Here is an 18,133-nt window from a genome sequence, read left to right as displayed (position 1 = left end):
ACACCCACACCCGCGGCTGGGGGAGGCTGGTGCTGCTCTGGGCCCAGGCACCGCCTTGGTCATCGGATGGTGGTCAGTCATCATGCACCAACCCCTCCCGCCGTCCCTTCCCCCGCCCTCCTCCTCCCCGGCCCAGCCTCCTCACCTGCAGAACTGGCGAGAGTGATTCATGTTGGGACCCGCCTTAATGTTCCCTTTGTCAGGGTCATAGATGGTGGTGGCTCTGGCATAAGCCCCACCCAGGATGAAAACGAAGCCATTGAGGGTGACGGCGGGAGCGTACTTGTTGTCTGCAAGGAGAGCGGAGCGGGCAGGCAGGTCAGGGCCCTCTGCTGGGCTCCCTCCCCCTCCTCCATCCCAGCGGGCCCTGCAGGGGACGGGAGCTGCAAAGACCTCCAACATCACTGGTTGGCCCGAGAACAAGGCTGGGGCCAGGAGCCACCTGGCACGGACCAGCTTGCCCTTTGTCCAGGTAGTGGGAGCTTCAGCTGCACCTGAGCTGGGGCCTCCCCTCCCCTCCCACCCCCCTGGACTTGGGTCTGCGGAACGCTTGGGCTCAGCCTGCCCTCTGGGTTTGGGAATATTGACACCGACTAGAGCGATGAGGTGGGGCCGCTGCCCTGACCCTGGGCCGAGGAGACAGCTGGTTCTCACCAATCATCGGGGACTCGATGAAGCTCCACGTGTTGGTCTGTGGAACGTAAGACTGGAGCACGCCCGCAGCTCGGCCCGCCTCGTTCACGCCCCCAAACACGTAGATCTTGCCTCCACACACCGTGGCTGCTGCCGAGTGCACTGCCTTGGGCAGAGGGGCCACCGCCTCCCATTGGTTGGTGATGGTGTCGTACCTGTTGAGAGAGGAGAAGGAGAGCCAGAATCAGAGATGGGCCTCATGCAGGGCAGGGGCCCCAAGCAAGGCAGCAGACACGGGGGAGCCCCACCACCCACTTCCTGCCCTCGGTGTAGCCTGAGATCACACAGTGGAGGGCACTTGGGATGAATCGCTCAAGGCCACCCAGGATCTAGCCCAAACCGGCCCTCTCAGCCTCCCTCCTGAACCTCAGGGGGGCGCTTGTCTGTCTGTGGAAACCTCTATCAGCTCCCCAGCTTCCGGGCCTCTTCAGCCCTCTCTGTCCAGCTCAGTCCTACTCGTTCATTCAGCAGCCCGGCACTGGGCATCTCCTACATACCCAGCCCATGGGCTGGAAACTGCGGAAGTAGTGGCCTGGACCCAGGAAGGAGGTGGGAACAGAAGGACAGGTAAACTGATAAGGTTTAGCATGAACTGATGTCTCATTTCAGGGAGTCGCTGAGGATGCCTCAGGGTCTCTGGCTTGGGAAACTGGCACTACTCATGGGACAGGGAATCGAGGTGGGAGAGTTTTGGGGAGGAGGATGATTTTGGTTTTATTCATGGGAAGTTTAAAGTCTCTGTGGGTAACAAATTGGGGATGTGCAGGGGCAGTTGTTATTTAGGTCTGGATTAAATATTCAGCTTTGGGATCACGGGCACATAGATGGAAACTGAAGACGAGGTAGTTCACAGGGAGCGTGTGGGGTGAGGACGAGTTGAGGACACTGAGGAGATGCTGGCCTGTATGAGGGGAGCTGAGAGGAGTCCAAGAGGAGTGGTGATGTGACAGGAGGCAAAGCTGCAGCACGGAGGATGTGACAGGAGGTCGGGAAGTCCCCAACAGGTCACTGGTGGTCATGTCAAGGGCACCATATGTGGAACAGGAGGTGCAGGGCTATTTGTGTATGGAGGAGGGAGCGGGAAGCCAGGCAGTGGAGCTGGCTGGTGGAGACGTCTCTTGGATGAAACTTCGCTGGGGAGATGGACAGAGAAGGTGGGACTTAGAAAGGACTATGGAGCTAAGAGGGGTTTTGCTGATAAATGTTTAACAACCAGCTCTCCAGGGAAGAAAGTCCTGGTGTGTAGCATTTGCTGATTTCTGTAGTGTAAATCCTCTCATCATGACTGATTTCAAGCTACCAATGGGACATCATTGAACGTGGGGTTGGGAAGAGATGCCCAATAGTGCCCCAGGATACAGAATCTCCCCCACGTACAGATGCAGTGGACGCATACAACCTCCAGAACATAGGCAGTAGTAAAATGTAGTAAAAAAATTAGACAGTGATGAGTTTTGAGTATGGATTACCTTTGTTTTTAAATAATTTAATTCTAAGTTTATATGACTTAATTTTTAATAATCTCTGTAGCTAACAACTGAATTGCAGAGTTCCTGAAGATTTAACAGTGGGCTCTAATGAACCAGTATGAACCAGCTCCAGCACAGCATGGGTTTTATTTTAATTCGGGGGGGGGGAGTTTTAATTGTGTTTACATGCTGATAGGAAGGAGCCCAAGTGGATAAGGAACGATGAACTATATATGAAAGAGAGGGGAGAGCTGATGATGGGAGGCTCCTGGTAGCTGGATGCAAATTGGATCCAGAGTAGACAGGGAAGTGGTGGCCATTTAGGCATGAGAGAGGAAGGCAAGGATGGCATGAGCATAAGGACATATGCAGGAGTGATGGCAGGAAAAAGAGAGAGTTCTTGATTGATGGCTGCATTTTCTCTGTGAAGCAGGAGTCAAGTATTGGAGGAGTCTGTGGGGTAAGAGCCTTGAGGAGAGAGGTGAAGATGGGAGACGCACGCTCTTGAGAGTGGGAGAAACGGCTGACAAGGGAAACACAAAAAATTCCCCGCACCATGAGGATCCAGTAGAGGTTGGAGGACTTCAATACACAGTGGGGCCAATCTACAAGACCGTGTGATTTTCTCCACCAGCAATCAGCCCCCAGAGGGCAGGCGTGGTGATGGTAAAGGGTAGGATTGAACAGGCTTGACCAGATCTCTAGGATCTGTGGTGCAGGACAAAGTGGCAAAGTCAGAGGATGGAGAAGTGATGGAACATGAGTTCCAGGCAAGGCAGGGAAAACGTGAGAACAGACACAGCTGATGGCAAGAGTAGACTTGGCATTAAGCAAATGGGCCACTGAACTGGGATCTTTGAGGTCTTTCTTAGTGGGGCAGCTGTGTCTCTCAGTTGTTCCCTGAGGGCCACCCTCACAAGCATTCACTCTGGATCTTCCATCTATGGCTCACCACACTGCTCACTGCTCTTTCGTGGGTTCTGGACCCAAGGCGGGGCCTCCGCCATGGGCTTGCTGCACCACCACACTTGGGATTCTCCCAGCACACCTTTCCCGGGAAGCACACAGGGCCCACTTTTCCTCGTGAGCCTCCTTGGGGCATGAGCCATTGCATGGTCACAGCTCGGTGACCCAGGAAGATGGTATCTCCTAGCTGGTGCCCCTGGCTGTGAGACGTCCAGCTCTGTGCTTGCACAGACTCAGGATTTGAGAAGAAGCTCAAGGACCTGAAAGGGGAGCAGGGGCTGATTCAATTAAGCCCCAAATGAATGATACGTGGCTAATAGGCAATGGAATAAGTGCCTTTTTGGACAGTGTCAGAAGTTCAGATATCTGTTTTTTAAGCCGATGTGGCAGAGATCCAAAGAGCTCCTGCAGAAGGAGCTGGGAGACAGTGGAAGATTATGTGGCTGTTAAGCTTCAGGCTTTCGGTATAATGGCACATTCTGCCAAACGTGAATTTCTTGTTATTCCAGGTGGCTGATTGCCAAGCCACAAGCCCTCCCGTCAGCTCAATCTGTCAGCTTCCTGCTTGAGAAGGATATGCTAATGACATGCAAATGACCCCGCGGAGTGCGGTGCTCTGCTATCATTTATCCAGTAACCACAGCTACTGCAATATATTGCTATAAAGTATTAGACCCAGTTATTTATATAATGATATAATACAGGTTTGTCTATTACACTGTTGTTTTAAACTATAATTATATAATCTTGCTCTAGTCCTGCAATACAGTAAGGTAATTATAATGCACCATACATCTCATTCATTATCAATATAAGAGCAATTTGTACCATTAGTGCTTCCTGGGGAACAAAGTGTCCTCGTGTCTGTCCCCATTCCCCCGACCTTCCTGTCACCCTGAATTCTCATCATTGCCACTGTGTGGCACAGAAATTGACTTGACCAAAGGGGGTCTAGCTATGCTGCTTGGGAAGCAGTGGGCACCCCTTCCATGTACCCTCCACCCAAGAGTCTTCAGGTCTGTGTCCTGTCCATACAAGGACGGCTGACAGATCCCAGTGGACTAGGGAAGGCCTCAGGGCACCGTGTCCTGGACTGCTCCTCCATCTCCTGGGCTTCCCAGGGTGGTCTTGCTCACTCTGTGCCCCAGCTGATGTTTTGCAGTGGAACAAAGGCCTAGCCAGCTGCCAGGGCAGGCTGGTACAGGCTGCTCCTGGGCATTGGCGAACTGCTCCTGGGCCCAACAGGAGTGGAGTTTGTTCCCCTTCTTTGTGCATTTGATCCTTGAACAAATCCCTGTATTTATCAACAAGTTTGCAAAATGAGTAATCAGCATCTTAGGAGATTAAAAATAGCTGACAAGAGCAAGACAGGATGACAGATCTCGCTCAGTTTACTCCTACACAGAAAATGTCTCATTTTCGTGTGTTTATAGTGGATCACAAACGAGTGGAACCTGGTGCTTCTGGAAAGCTTGGGGAGTGATGGGTGTGCAGTGGGTCCCACCGAAGGCTGTCGGCATCAGGGCTGAACCAGGTTCAACGGCAGTATTAATATCTTCATAATCACACGGGGATTCCCCATTATCTTCAGGTCAATATGACAATTAAATGTTGTTACTGAGCCATCTCTGAGCTCCACTTGGGGGAGTTAAAAGCCCACAGTGAAAATCCAGAGCCTGTCTCACTCTGAAACCATCTTTGCCGTAACATTTATCAAGTGTCCAATTAGCCTTTCAGGGAAAAATACAAACTGAGGGGTTTGTGTGGCTCTACCGGCGAGAAGCTGTCACACGGGAAGATGTGCTTTTCCATGGCAGCTGATGACGGGGGCCGGGGGGTGGGCCAGGGTGCGGGAAGAATGTGGGAAAAGGGCTCCGGTGACCTGACCCGTGACCCCCTGGGTTGGAACTTGAGGCCAGTTCAGCCTAACTTGTCACTCTCTAGGGCACTAGATTCTCCAAAAGCAGGACTGCCCTGCAGTTTCCCCCATCCTGCTGCTGACTCACAAAGCTGTCTGAGCTCTTTCTGCAGTTTCTCTCCAAGGTGTCTGTTCTCTGCATGATCCATTTCCCCGTCTCAAAGGAAAAGACTGTTTCCACCCAGAGAAGCTCCTGCCTCCAGCCTATTCCCCTCCTGCCTACACGTGATCCCTCCACTAGGTGCAGCCAGCTTTAAAGGGCCGAGGTGAGGAAGCCAGCCTGGACCTTCCAGCAGAGGGCAGGCTTTATACACATGACTTACATTCTCGAATTCTAGAGAATTCTAGAGGGTTGGCCAGGCCTGTGTGCAGTGACCCTTCCCTGGGTTACATGCAGATTTCCTGAGATGTGTGGGAGGGAGGGAGGAAGGGAGTTCCCTCGTGTGTCACCTCCACTTGGCAGGAACATGAAGGCACAGCCACTGGCGTGGTGCACATTTGGACCATTGGTTCCAGCTTAGCCCTACATCCCAGCCAGTCACTGGGCTGCTGCTTCCGGTCCCAGTAAGTTCCCTAACTGCCTGGTCAGGGCATCCAAGCCCATCCTGTGTTTTTGCACCATTGGCTCTCATGCCTCCAGCTTGTCTGGCCCCCTGAATGGGACAAGAGTGTCCCGTCTCGGTGGCTGGGCAGTTGTTACCTTTCCTGCTTCTACTCCACCATCCCCGGTCCTCTCCCTTTGCTGTGTGTGAAGAGCCTGGGACTGTGGCCTTTAAATGTCCAGCCTCAGGACTCCCCTGGTGGCACAGTGGTTAAGAATCCACCTGCCAATGCAGGGGACAATGGGTTCGATCCCTGGCCCGAGAAGATCCCACATGTTGCGGAGCAACTAAGCCCATGCACCACAACTACTGAGCCTGTGCTCTAGAGCCCGCGAGCCACAACTACTGAGCCCATGAGCCACAACTACTGAAGCCCCCGTGCCTAGAGCTTGTGCTCCGCAACAAAAGAAGCCACCGCAATGAGAAGCCCGGGCACCGAAACAAAGAGTAGCCCACGCTTGCCTCAACTAGAGAAAGCCTGCGCACAGCAACGAAGACCCAACACAGCCATAAATAAATAAATAAAAGTCCAGTCTCCAGTGGGTCTTAATTGGGTGGGGTTTGGGGAGGAGGAGTGATGTGCTTTTAGCTCTCGGGGAATGTGAGAGGACGCCCCTGTCGTGACTGTGGCCTCCTTACCTCTCCACGTGGTCCACGTTGCCTGCCACGCCAAGTCCCCCGAGGGTGTAAATCTTCCCATCATAGACAAGGCTATTGTGCCGACAGCGGGGGACCGTCATCCTGGAGACGAGGTTCCAGTTATCGAGCAGGGACATGTAGCACCAGACATCGGCCAGCGTCACCCCTGATTCCATCCCACCTGTGGGCAGTATGGGAGGTCCAGAGAGTGGGCAGGGAGTGAGGAAGGGCCCCAGGCTGTGCAGGCGCAGCCCCGGGGGCAGGAGGAGAAGGCTTCCCCTGCAAAGTAGACACCTGTGGCCTTGGCCTTCCTTAACCCTGGTGTGGGGAGAGGCCCCCTGGGGAAGTCTGTGCCCGGTCCCCAGCCCAGCCCTGAGGGGCCTCACCTGAAAGGTAGATGTTGTCCCCGGCACTCACTACACTGAAGAACTCGCGGTCATAGAAAGGCAGTGAGGCCAGGGGGTACCACTTGTTGTTCTGCGGGTTCCAGCAGGTGACGGCCACCAGCGAGCGCTGGGTCATCCCCACCATCTGACGGCCCCCAACCAAAACGATGACCTCGGCCACACCTGCAGGGACACGGATGGGCACCCTTGGGATAGCCTGACACTGTGTCAGCATCTGTGCCTGGCGCCTCCTTTGGGGACCACGCAGAGCTGGGCTGACGGCATGGCGCCTGCCTTTGGGGGTTCGGAGCATATCCCGCCGTACCTGCTGAGAGGCGGGGCCGCGTTCGGGGCGTCTGCATCTCCTGGCGGGCGTGTGGCAGCATGTGGTAGCGTTTGGCCTCGTTGACCAGGTCCCGACACGCTTCCGATGACTTGATCAGCTCCTCGTTGTCAACCACGTTGAGCAGGTAGCTGGGGTGGATGAAGGGGAGGCGGACCACGGCCAGCAGCTCCGCCGAGTACTGCGGGGTCAAGGAGACATGGGATCTTCTTAGATTATAAGGTGGCGCCGCCTCTTGTGAGTCGTGTTGAGAAGGAAGAAGGGAGAGGTGTGGGACTGGGCAAAATGGGTAATTCGAGTGTGCGTTTGGCTCGGGAGTGTCGACACTGCTCACCCCAGCTTAGGCAGAGCTGACGGGCGCTCCCAGCAACAGGAGGCGAGGAGGGAAGGAAGGGGGAGGTCTGACCCTGGGGTGGACCATCCATCGGTCTCTTGAGCACCTCCTCCCTGCCTCCACCCAGGTGGTGGGCCTCTGCTTCACACCAGGCTGCAGCGGACTGAAATGAGGATCCTGATCCTTGACGAGGTGGGGCAGGAGCTCAGGAAGGGGTGGGAGGGCCCAGGAGAGCGGATGGTGATCATCGAGCTTGTGAGTCATAACCATCAGAACCTGTGCCTCCCCGTCACCGGCAAACCCCTTTCGTGGCATCCCATTGGACCCCCTCACCTGCATTAAAGGCTTTTCATGGACTGATGTGAATCTCCCTCTTGTCTGTCAAACTCTTTGCTCATCACTCTATTTTAGTTTCATCCAACAACTAATTGGTGACCACTCTTTGCCACACATTGAGTGTGCTATTGGGGGTGCAAAGACCAATAAGACCTGGTCCCTGACCTCCAGGTATACACAGTTTAAGGGTGGGGAGGGGATCCATCGCATAAAAGGACTCTTCCCAAAGCAAGAGTCTAGTTAGGGGTTGTGGGAGTGCAGGAGATGAGGCTCCCCAGAGTGGATGCCATCTGAGCCTGGTGTGGAAGGATTGCCAACTTTTCCAGGCCTAAGGCGGAGCGGGGGTGGGGGGGGAGGGGGAGGAGGAGGGATTCAAAGCACACGCAGAGGCATCGGAGTGTGAAAGAGAGTGTTGCATTTGGGGGATTCTATGGAGCTGGATGAAGAAGGCTTCTGTTAGGCGTTGGGCAGCAGACAGGGAGAAATGAGACTGGAGAGGTCAGCTAGGCACTGGCCTCCGCTGACCTCCTGCCTTGTTTGCCAAGGGCTGTGTAGTGTTTCCTGCAGAGTGGATGGGAGCACTCATGAGGGGTTTTACTTTATTTATTTTTATTTTTAAAAGTTTTATTAAAAAAATTTTTTTGGGGCAGTGCCACGTGGCATGTGGGATCTTAGTTCCTGGACCGGGGATTGAACCCGTGCCCTCTGCAGTGAAAGCGCCGAGTCTTAACTGCTGGACTGCCAGGGAATTCCCTCATGAGGGGTTTTAAACAGAGAAATTACAGGACCAAACATGCTCCTAGGAAGACCACCAGGTTGCAGGGTGGGAATGAATTTGGAAGGAGGAGACTGAAGGCAGGGAAACCTCTCAGGAGACGACTGCAGTCATCCTGGTGAGATCAGGGGCCTTGAATGGGGAGAGAGAGAAGCTGGCTCTCGTAAGAGGAGGCACAAGTGGCAGTGGTGTGTGGCCAAGTGGAGGTGGAAGGTGTGGGAGGACTCTCAACTTCTGCCGTGGGTAATGGGCAGAACTGAAATAAGGAACACAGCAAGATGTGTAGGTCTGGGGGTTTATGAATTAGAGGGGCTTGGGGGACATGGGCTGGAGGTGTCCAGTAGACAATCAAAGGCAGAGGTCTGGGCTGGAGACAGATTTGGGCATTTTAGTGGACGGTGGTGGTCATTATTACAGCCGCCCAACCTGACTTCCTTCCTCTGAAAATGAATCTTGCCCCGTCCCTGCCTGATCAGTCAGAGGACCGCCTTCTCCTGGGCCCAGTGGCTGGGGCAGGGGTGGAGAGCCATCTCTGCATCCTGTATCCACCCATGGCTGTGGATGCCCGCGCCTGCCCCATCCCTCCCTCCCTCATGCCTCTTCTTGTTCCACACGCAACAAAGTAGCCCCTGTCATGTGTCACTCAGCTGCCTCAGCTCGTTCTGGGATCCCGCCTCCCTGACTCCGTCCTCCCATTTGCTGCTCTCTGGGGGGACTTTGAGCTCTCCTGGGAGCTACCTGTGTGTCTGCACTAACTGCCGGGGGCGCCTCACACGTTAGAACCAAGGTAATGCCGTTCTAAGCAAGGCCGTCAGCCGGAGATCCTGCCGGGCTGTGCTTGATTTCCTGTAACTCAGGGGCCCTCCTGGGGACCCTGCCCTCTTTTCCTTCCGCCCTGGACTCCGGCTCTGATTTCTTCAGCTGTCTCCCCTGAGGGACTCGCCCTCCCTCCCATCAGGCGAGCAGTGGTTTCCTGTCTCCAGCGTGGTTTCCACTTGTCCAGGTGCTCTCCACCCTCTCAACAGCCAGAGCACGGGTGGGGCTCCTCCTGCTGGGTCTGAGCTCACGGGAGCCCAGGGCACCCTGGCTCAGGCACACACTTCTCTCCCTGCAGGGCCCTGGTGCTGCCCACCTGGCCCTGCGGCCTCTCGGTTGGCTTGGGTCTCCTTCAGGTGTAATGCCAGCCCTAGAGAACCCTCTAGTGCCTGATTTCTCATCTCTCATCCCCCTTCACCTCTCTGCACCCACGGGAGCTGTTCCAGCCTCCCTACCCGGGCCTGCTGGCTCTCAGATGCTCCCACCGCTGGTCAGACCAGGCAGCCCTGCCTCCGCTAACTTCCTGGTCCCTTGCTCCAGACACCATCCCTGTACTGTGAGGGAGAAGGGGCAAGCCGGGTGGGGGTGGGGCAGGCCCTACCTGGGCACGGGACACGGGGTCCTTCTTGATCCACTTGATGACGGTCTCGTACACTAGCTCCTCGGCCTTGGTGTTGAGGCTGTCATTGGCGATGTAGGCGATGAAGTCATCCTTGGAGATGTTTAGGATCTCCTCCTGGGTCGCCACCTCGGGGAAGATCTGCAGCGCAAAGGCCTTGGCCATGTGGTAGAGCTCGCCGCACTGCATGGCCTCGGCCATGGCCAGCACCCCCAGGCAGTTGCTGGCCGTCAGCTGCTTCTCTGGGGGCAAGAGCACAGGACGGGACCACTGACTGCAGGGACCTGGAAGGGGTCACCATCACTCTGGATCCCTCTCTGAGCTCATGTCTTCGTGACCTGACTTCAGCATTCAGAGTCCCCACAAGCCCATTTCCCGTGTTCCTGGATCTTCAGATCCATTTTCTGGCTTTTTCTCTGCCCCGGCTCATACTGACTTCCCCGGGGCCCCCCTCTGCTCCGGCAGGTCCCGGCAGAAGGACCGAGACAGAGGTATGGAGTGTCAGTGCCAGGCTTGGACCTTTTTCAGTGCCTGTGAGTGAAAGAGGCCTGGGCTTGGGGGGTCACACTGAGGCCTGGGGGTCACACTGAGGCTTATGGTGTCTGCCATAACTGTGACAGGCAGGTCTGGGGTCACAGCCTTCTACCTTAGAGTCATGGCAGCAGTAACACCCCTTATAAGCCCACCCACCACCTCCCATGGGTCTCGGCCTCACCCAAGCTGACCTCCAGACCTGGGGTCAGTCTGGCCAGAGGTCCTGAGATCCGACTAATGGTTATTCTAGTCTAGACGTGTCTGGGTCCCAGGAGGCCCATCACTTTTGTGGGCCCAACTCAGGAGCTGTGGTTCCTGACTCTTCTAGATGGCTCATTCCCCCAAGGTCACATCTCAGGCCCCTGGCCATCCCCACCTGGCCTGCTCCCATCCCCACCTTTCTCACTCCACACCCAGGCCGGTTCTGGTGACTCCTGTCTCTGCCCCTCCCTCTCCCTGCTCTCACCAAACTGGGCAGCTCCAAACTGTAAGTGAGTGTGTTCTCTGGGTTGGGTCTAATAGAAGCAACTTTGTTCAGTGTTTAGAGAGCAGGGCTGTGAGGCCAGGGCACAGGCTCCCCATGAACAGACCGTTCACGCAGCCTTCTCGGTCCATTTGTCCTCGCAAGGCTGCCCGGGGTCCCGGTGTGGCCTCTGCGGCCCTCAGAGGAGCAATGCAGAGAACATCTCTGTCTGCCAGTGAGCAGAGGCCTTTGTGCACAGTTATCTGAATTACCACATTAAAACCGCTGTGGAATCCAGCTACACCCCGAGGTGGTCTGGCCGGGCACGCACAGCCCTTCCCTCTCAATCCTTTTGCTGCTTTTGAACTGTTTGCACCTCAGCACTGTTCCCCGCGGCTCACCGAGAAAGGACACGCAGACTTTGCAGAAGGTGTGGAACTGGAACTTGCTGGCTGCCTCCAGCAGGGTCTTGGCGTTGGCCGAGTCGATGACCAGGGAGCCCGTGTAGACAAACTCCAGCAGCAGCTCAAGGACGTCGGCCTGCAGGTTGGACAGGACGAGCTCCAGCTTCTCCCGGCCGCACTGGCTGCCGTCTTGTACCGACCTAGGCACAGAGACCAGGGTGTCCTTACCTGCCGCCCTGCGACCACGGCGCCGCCTCCTCACAGGGCTAGGTCTCCCTGCACACCTCGGTCACGCCCTTCATTTTAGGACTCAAGGGACACAGCAATGACACACCTGAACCTAGTGACCTTACACGGGATCTGAAAGAGAAGAGTCTGACCAGAGATGCCCGGAAGAACAGAAAACCCTGCTTATCACTACTCGGCATGTCCATGCAAAAAAAAGATGCAAATCAAAAAGCATGAGCTGTGGATGGGGACGAGGACCAGGACTGGCCTCAAAGGGAAACAATACGGTTCGGCTCCACTGCTGGCCCCAGCGTCTCCGCCAAACAAAACGTGGCCAGCAGGTCCCGGGCCCCGGGGCCCGTCTGCCTCCAATGGGAGAGTGTCCAGCATGACTGAGGCTCCCAAACGTCTGTGATCACAGCCTTTCCCTTGATTGCCCCGAAGACTGAGGGCCCCAAGCCGTCCCGGAACCCCGACTCCAACCCCACCTCTTTCCAAAAACATATTGTTTCCTTTTAGGCATGGAAAGGAAGCCCTTCATGACATTGCTTGGAAACTGAGGACGAGACGAGATAGACGGACAGAATGGTTAGAGCCAGGAGGAGGGGAGGGAGAACAACCAAGGACTTCCGCCACAGACAGCCAGCAGCCATGACCTAGGACCTGGCCCGGGGCGGGGCCTCCTGCCACATGGAACACGGGGTCAGAGGTCAGAGTGGCCTGCGTGTAGAGTGTGCATCGGGCTTGTGAACTGGGGGAGCAGGGGAGGGACACAGATATATAAATATGTTTATATCTGGTGTCTACAGAAATACAAAACCATTGCAAAGGCTCCTAAGGCCTGGCAGCCACGCCCTAAAGCTGGACCTGGAAGGAAACAGATAAGATGAAGCAAAAATAACACCAATCGAGAAGTGACCAAGAGGAGAAACACCCAGAGAGTTAAGAGGGAGGAGGCAGGGTTCTCAGAGGCGATCGTCTTGGCACGCGGTCTCGGCCGATCTGACCTGTCCTGCTTCCCGCACTGAGCCTGGTCCTGCCCGGGGGGCTGGGTTCAGCCACGTGCTGGGAAATGACCTCTGCATTCCTGGCCCTGCCTGCGCACCCTGTCCTGAGGAGGCCAGGGGCCAAGACTCTTGCGACTGGTCCCTTGGGTGCACCTGTGGCTGGCAGTGGGGGTGTGGAGTGTCCGGCAGCTGAGCAGGCTGGCCCCAGAGAGAGGCCGACTCCCGTGTAAACAGGGAGTTAGGGGACCTGGGTGCCCCAGCCCTGCCACCGACAGGCGGGCAGCCTTGGTCCCTCTGGCCCTCAGGCTCCTTATCTGCAAAACAGAGGACTGAACTGGATGAGGTCCAAAGTCCCACAGAGTTCACATGACAGAGGCTGGAAAACATCTTCCCGGGAGACTCTGCTCTACACAACAGAACCTGGAATGCCACCGTTTGAGCAACATTCTCTCCGGTTAGGCACTGGCCTCCCACGGCTTTTACACTACAAATATGACCTGGCAGGGAACAGGTGAAGCAGTGAGCCTGCGTCCAGGCCCTCCTCCCAGGGGTGCCACTCTGCACCTCCATGTTGGATGGCTCATCTGACCAGGGGCCTGAAGGCTTCATTCTGCCTCAAGCCCTGGGCAGGCCCAGAAAGCTGAGCGGAAAGGTACAGGCTAAACAGAGGGTCTGATCAGAGCCCCTTCTCAAACCCATAGATGTACAGTGTGTGTGAGTTTTAAAGTGTCTTAACACACCTAGTGTTCTGCTGTCAGGATGGAGTCCCATGCTTGGGTGACTTTATTAAGTATAAAAATGGTTTATTATGTGATCACTTGAAACCACAGACATTCTCCACACCCCAGGCCTCCGGGGCCATCTGGTCAACCTCTTACTCTACTCTGCCTTCCTTCCTACCTGCCACTCTCTGGCCTCCACACCCTCACCCTCACGCCCTTCATGCTCTGCAGAGGTCACGTTGGGCCACAGTCAGGGCAGGGCTGATGAGGCCAAAGTAGGGCTGCTCCCCTTCTCCCAAGGCTCACAGCCACTGCTGCCTCCCCCTCTGGCCAGCTCTCCAGTCTCCCCACGAGTCCTCAGCACAAAATCAGTGAAGAGCTGAGGTGGGACTTTAGGATGTGCACACACACGTGCACATGCACGCACTGAAATGCATGTGACTTGTGACCCTGAGAACCAAGGAACAACACTGTGAGGAGGGGTGTTGGGTAGATGGAAGGCCAGTGGAGCCCCCGGCCCCGAGTGAGAGGTCTGATGGGACCTGCATGGCTGCACTTGTGGGGAGATGTTGTCTTGCCCAGAGTCTGAGCCAGGGAGAGGGTCCTGGGGACAAGGTGATGCTCGCATGGCTAGGAGCCAAGGGGTTGCTTGGGGAGGCTCACGGGATGTCAACCATTGCAGGTGCTGTCCAGGGTTGAAGAGGACCGCTGCTCCTGTGATTCTCGGCTGAGGCTCTGCCCCTCCAGACCCCCCAATTCCCATGGGGGCAACCTGTGGCGAGGAGGGGGCCGCTGGGCAAAAGACCTGTGGGGAGTGGCTGGAGGCCCCTGGGGCCAGATGCCAGACACTGTGAGCTGACCGACCATTCCTCTTGGAATGAGGAACTCTTGGGGACTGGATGGAGACTTTGTCACATGACTGAGTTCAAGATCTGGAGGAAGAGAGGCCCCCGACAGTGAGGCCTCGTGCAGCTCCCCTGCACAGGCATGTTTATGGTCCACACAGGCATTCTCGTGTGGCCGGACAGCTGTGGGGGCAGAGGGAGGCCGGTGGCCACTCTCCAGCCCTGACCATCAGACTGTCTTGGGACGGGACCTCTGTGCTCCTTAGACCTCTTCCGTCTGAGCAAGGACCCCCTGGGAGGTATCGCCCTTGATGGGTGGCCCTGGTCACCAGTGGGGAGTTGTGTCCTCCCCAGGTAACCATTCTGTCCCTGTCCTGAGCTGGCTCTGGCGGTCTGAGCATCCCATTTCTCTCAGCCCCATGGAGTATCTGGGGAGCTGCTGGGCAATCGGGGTCATGACATGACCTTGGAGAAGGGGGGAGCAGGGCAGGATCGGGCAGCCCTAACCTTATCAGGGTGGGGCTATGGACCTGACAACTGGGGGTCGGAGCATGGGAGTGAGGGTCAGGCTGGAGCTGCCCAGTCCACACAGGGCCCCCAGGTTCTATCAGAAGACTAAGACTTCCTGGGGTCACCTTCTCCCAAGATGGGGTGTGTCTCTAGGGTGTGGGACACAGCCTCTGCTTGGCAGGCCTAAGTCTGTGGATGTGCTGGGAATGCCTTAGCCCCAATATTAGGATGTTTGCGACCCCACCATTAACAATTCACTCACGTGGGATAAGAACTGCCTTCTCCAGAATTCAGGACAGAGTGCCTCATCTTACCCCTCACACACCTCAGTGATCAGATGCTTTCATTTTGCAAGCTGGACCTGGAACTGTTGGGGCAGTGGTGGGTGGGGACAGTCACGGAGCAGGGATGAATGTGTATGGTACCCTGCTCTGCTCAGGAGGGTGACCCCACCCTCCTGACGTGATGCCCACCCTGCCCCACGGAGGGGCACTCAAGCGTGTCATCAGCTCCGGGGCACAAACACAAGCACACACCAGACTCATTGGGTCTGAGGACTTTCCTGGCAATAAGTCTGGCTCATGTCATTCTGCCAGTATTAGAGATGTGTGACTATCTGCTCTTCTAGTCCACTGCTCTATTCTCCCAGAAAAAGGGGGCAGACTGCCACCCACAAATGCCCAGCTTCTCGGGGAAGGAGGGCAAAGGCATATGGCTTGACTACTGCATTAACATCTGTTGGGCTCCCCTATATCCCGGGTCTGTGCCACTCAATTAGAGAGATCCTTTTAGCTTCCTCTGGAGAGGGAGCTGGTGTGAGAAGCCCAGAGTCTACACGTGGGGCTTGTGAAAATCAACCTGCACGAAATCAGTTTGTCCATCTGTTTTCATTTACTATGAAAAGAGGATATAGTTCAAACACGTCGGTGGCTCCAACAGGCTTAGCGAGATGAGGGTTTCTGCTGGAAGGTAGAATGCCAGGTCTCTGTCCCATTTGGTGGGACCAGGGGGCAGTGCTCCTCTGGGGCTGGACATTTCCTCCCACACTCTCGGCAGGGAGGGCAGTGTCCCTGCTGTCTCTAAAGAAGAACAGTCCCGTCCCCTCTGATGGGCCCTGCAGCCTGCCCAGCCAGTGAGGGCAGCCAGTGCCCCTGGTGGCACCAACCATCCTCCAGAGCTCCTTGGCTCCTGGGGTACAAGTGAAGGGACTTCTCCTCCATGAGCCCAAAGAGAAAGTCCAGGGCAGACCTAGGTCCTGCTTGCTGGGGTTGAGAAGTGACTCTTGTGACTTGGGGGCTGCATCCCCAGGACCCCACTAGGTCTAGTCCGCTCAAACCTATCCTCCTTCCTTCCTGAAACCTGGAAGGAGGCTCAGCCCACAGTCTTCTCCTCCACTCAGTCCTCCTGGGGTTCCCCCTCCAGCTGGGATGCAGGTGAGGCCTGGTTGTTACGCAGCACTAGCCTTCACATTATCCAAAGACAGAGCTGCAGCTCCTTTTCCTGCCAGGTTTTCACCTGATTCATAGGGACTCAGATGGGGCAACAGATGGATGATGGGGCAGCCCAGCTGTCTCAGCCTGGGCTTTGCTTTGAGCTTCCCCATGGCCTTGTGCGCTCTTCTCCCGGCCTCCTCGAGCCTCTTCCAGCCCTCACTCAAGGGGACCCGGCCCCTCCTGGGTGTGAGGGAGAGGTCCTGCGACTTAGGTACCTGTCTCAGGGGGGGATTGTGTCTTCTCTTGGGCAGATCCTGTGGCCAGTTTACAAGTGTTTCTAATAGATACACACGCGTGCATGAGTACACACACACACTCTGCGTCCCTTTTCCTTGCATATCTGTCTACACTGTCAACACTGAGATTTTATTTCCCTTCCTTACAAACTTTGTGCACAAACAAAAAGTGCAGTTTTGTTCTTCCCTGGGTTAGCAAATGGATGATGGTAAGAGCATGAGCTTTGGAGTCAGACCTCAGTTCAAATCCCAGATCTACTGTTTACCTAAAGTTCTCTTGTCTCAATCTCTTTACCTGTAGAATGGGGGTACTAATGGCACCTGCTCCTCAGGGTCAGTGGGAGGGTTTGCAGGATGACATTAGACGTCTCAGCAAGTCTCCCTGTGGGCTGGGTCTTGCCCTTGTCAGAGGAAGAAGACTAGAGTTTGAAACTAAATAAGGGAAGACGAAGGGCAAGAAGCTGTTGCAGCCTCAGCAAAAGTATGAGCACAGGTGAAGGAGGAACAGGTGGACACAGTGGAGGTCGGCCTGGAGCCTGGAGAATGGGGCTCTGGGCAGGAAGTCTGCACGGCCATGGGGCTGGTGGGGTGTGGGGGCTGATGGGGGGCTGATGGGCCGAAGGGGAATCAGAGGCTGGTTCAGAGAGCACTCTGAGACCTGGCTCTCCCGCTCACGGTCCACGTGTCATCTTTATGGATTGCAAGTCTGACCATGACACCCCAGGCTTAAAACAGAGCCCCATGACCCGGCTCCCTCCTCCCACGTCGCCTCATTCCCTCTGTCTTCACCTCGCACTTGGCGCGTTGCAGGGACACCAGGTCACTTGCTGCCTTCAAAACCTGCTGTCCTGAGGCCCTGCCCCCACCTGCCTGGCCAATTCCCCTCTGGGTTCAAAACCCAAGCCAGATGCCACCTCTTCCCAGGGACCGTCTCTGAATGCCCCTCCCCCTGTAGAGTCAGTCACTCGGCCTGGGAGCTCCAAACCTCCACTGCTACCCTCATCCTGCTCTCCCAGGTGCACTTCTTTACACTTTCTCCACCAGACCGTGGGCTCCCTGAGGGCAGAGACCCAGCTCATCCAGTGATTCTCACAAGACCTGTACCTGGGAGGGGCTCCTGCTTGTTTGCTGGGCGAAGAGTAGGGAACGACTGGGCTCCCTACGTCTGGCCTGCGGCTCCAGGTGAGGGCGTCCACACTGGGGCTGGGGCTGGGGCTGGGACAGGGTCCTCAATGGGGCCAAAGCGGTGAATGCGTCACCCGCCCCAGGCTAGAGGTGGGAGGGAGTCCAGTCCGAACCTCGAGGCCTGGGGGTCCCAGGACGGCAGAGGTTGGGTCCCCCACCTCTGACAGTGCTCACCTAGGCCCTCACGAATGTAAGGACCAGCGTGTCATGTCCCACAGCTCGTCCCCACACCCTCTGCTTGTGTTAGTGCAGCTGCCTGAGAGGGAAGACCCTGCCTGGGGTTCGGCGGGCAGGGCCCCGTCTCCCCTGCTGGGCCATTTGGGCCACTGCACGTTAAGTCTCCAGGGTCACAGGTTTGGAGGCTCCACAGTCTCGAGGAGACTGAAATGACGTGGCAACATCAGCTGCTTACCCAATCACTAAGAATGTGAAATTCTTGCGGATTTTACACGGCCAGAAGGAAATCACCTTCCCGAAGAGAGTCTGCTTTCCTCCCCATGGAAGGAATCTGTTTGCAGCTATTGGCAGAGATGGTGACGTGTGCTCATGGTTAGGTTGAGAGAAGTAAAATTTAAATTGGCTGCAAATTAAGCTTGTGATTTTGAACTGA

General features: G+C 56.0%; 1 protein-coding gene across 1 annotated transcript in view; it reads right to left on the bottom strand.

Annotated features, from left to right (window-relative positions):
• KLHL29 (kelch like family member 29) overlaps positions 1–18,133 on the bottom strand; it is a 310,919-nt gene that overhangs the window by 4,028 nt on the left and 288,758 nt on the right. The window contains exons 7-13 of the mRNA XM_068564309.1: positions 11,295–11,497; positions 9,879–10,138; positions 6,999–7,197; positions 6,674–6,856; positions 6,288–6,468; positions 655–848; positions 146–290 (exon numbers count right to left, since the gene is read on the bottom strand). Coding sequence (XP_068420410.1) covers positions 146–290; positions 655–848; positions 6,288–6,468; positions 6,674–6,856; positions 6,999–7,197; positions 9,879–10,138; positions 11,295–11,497 — 1,365 coding nt within the window. The remainder of the gene's footprint in view (positions 1–145; positions 291–654; positions 849–6,287; positions 6,469–6,673; positions 6,857–6,998; positions 7,198–9,878; positions 10,139–11,294; positions 11,498–18,133) is intronic.

This window comes from Eschrichtius robustus, chromosome 15, assembly GCF_028021215.1.
Source record: "Eschrichtius robustus isolate mEscRob2 chromosome 15, mEscRob2.pri, whole genome shotgun sequence".
Taxonomy (NCBI): Eukaryota; Metazoa; Chordata; class Mammalia; order Artiodactyla; family Eschrichtiidae; genus Eschrichtius; species Eschrichtius robustus.
Note: the sequence above shows the minus strand (reverse complement) of the source record. Positions and strands in the feature narration are given on the sequence as shown.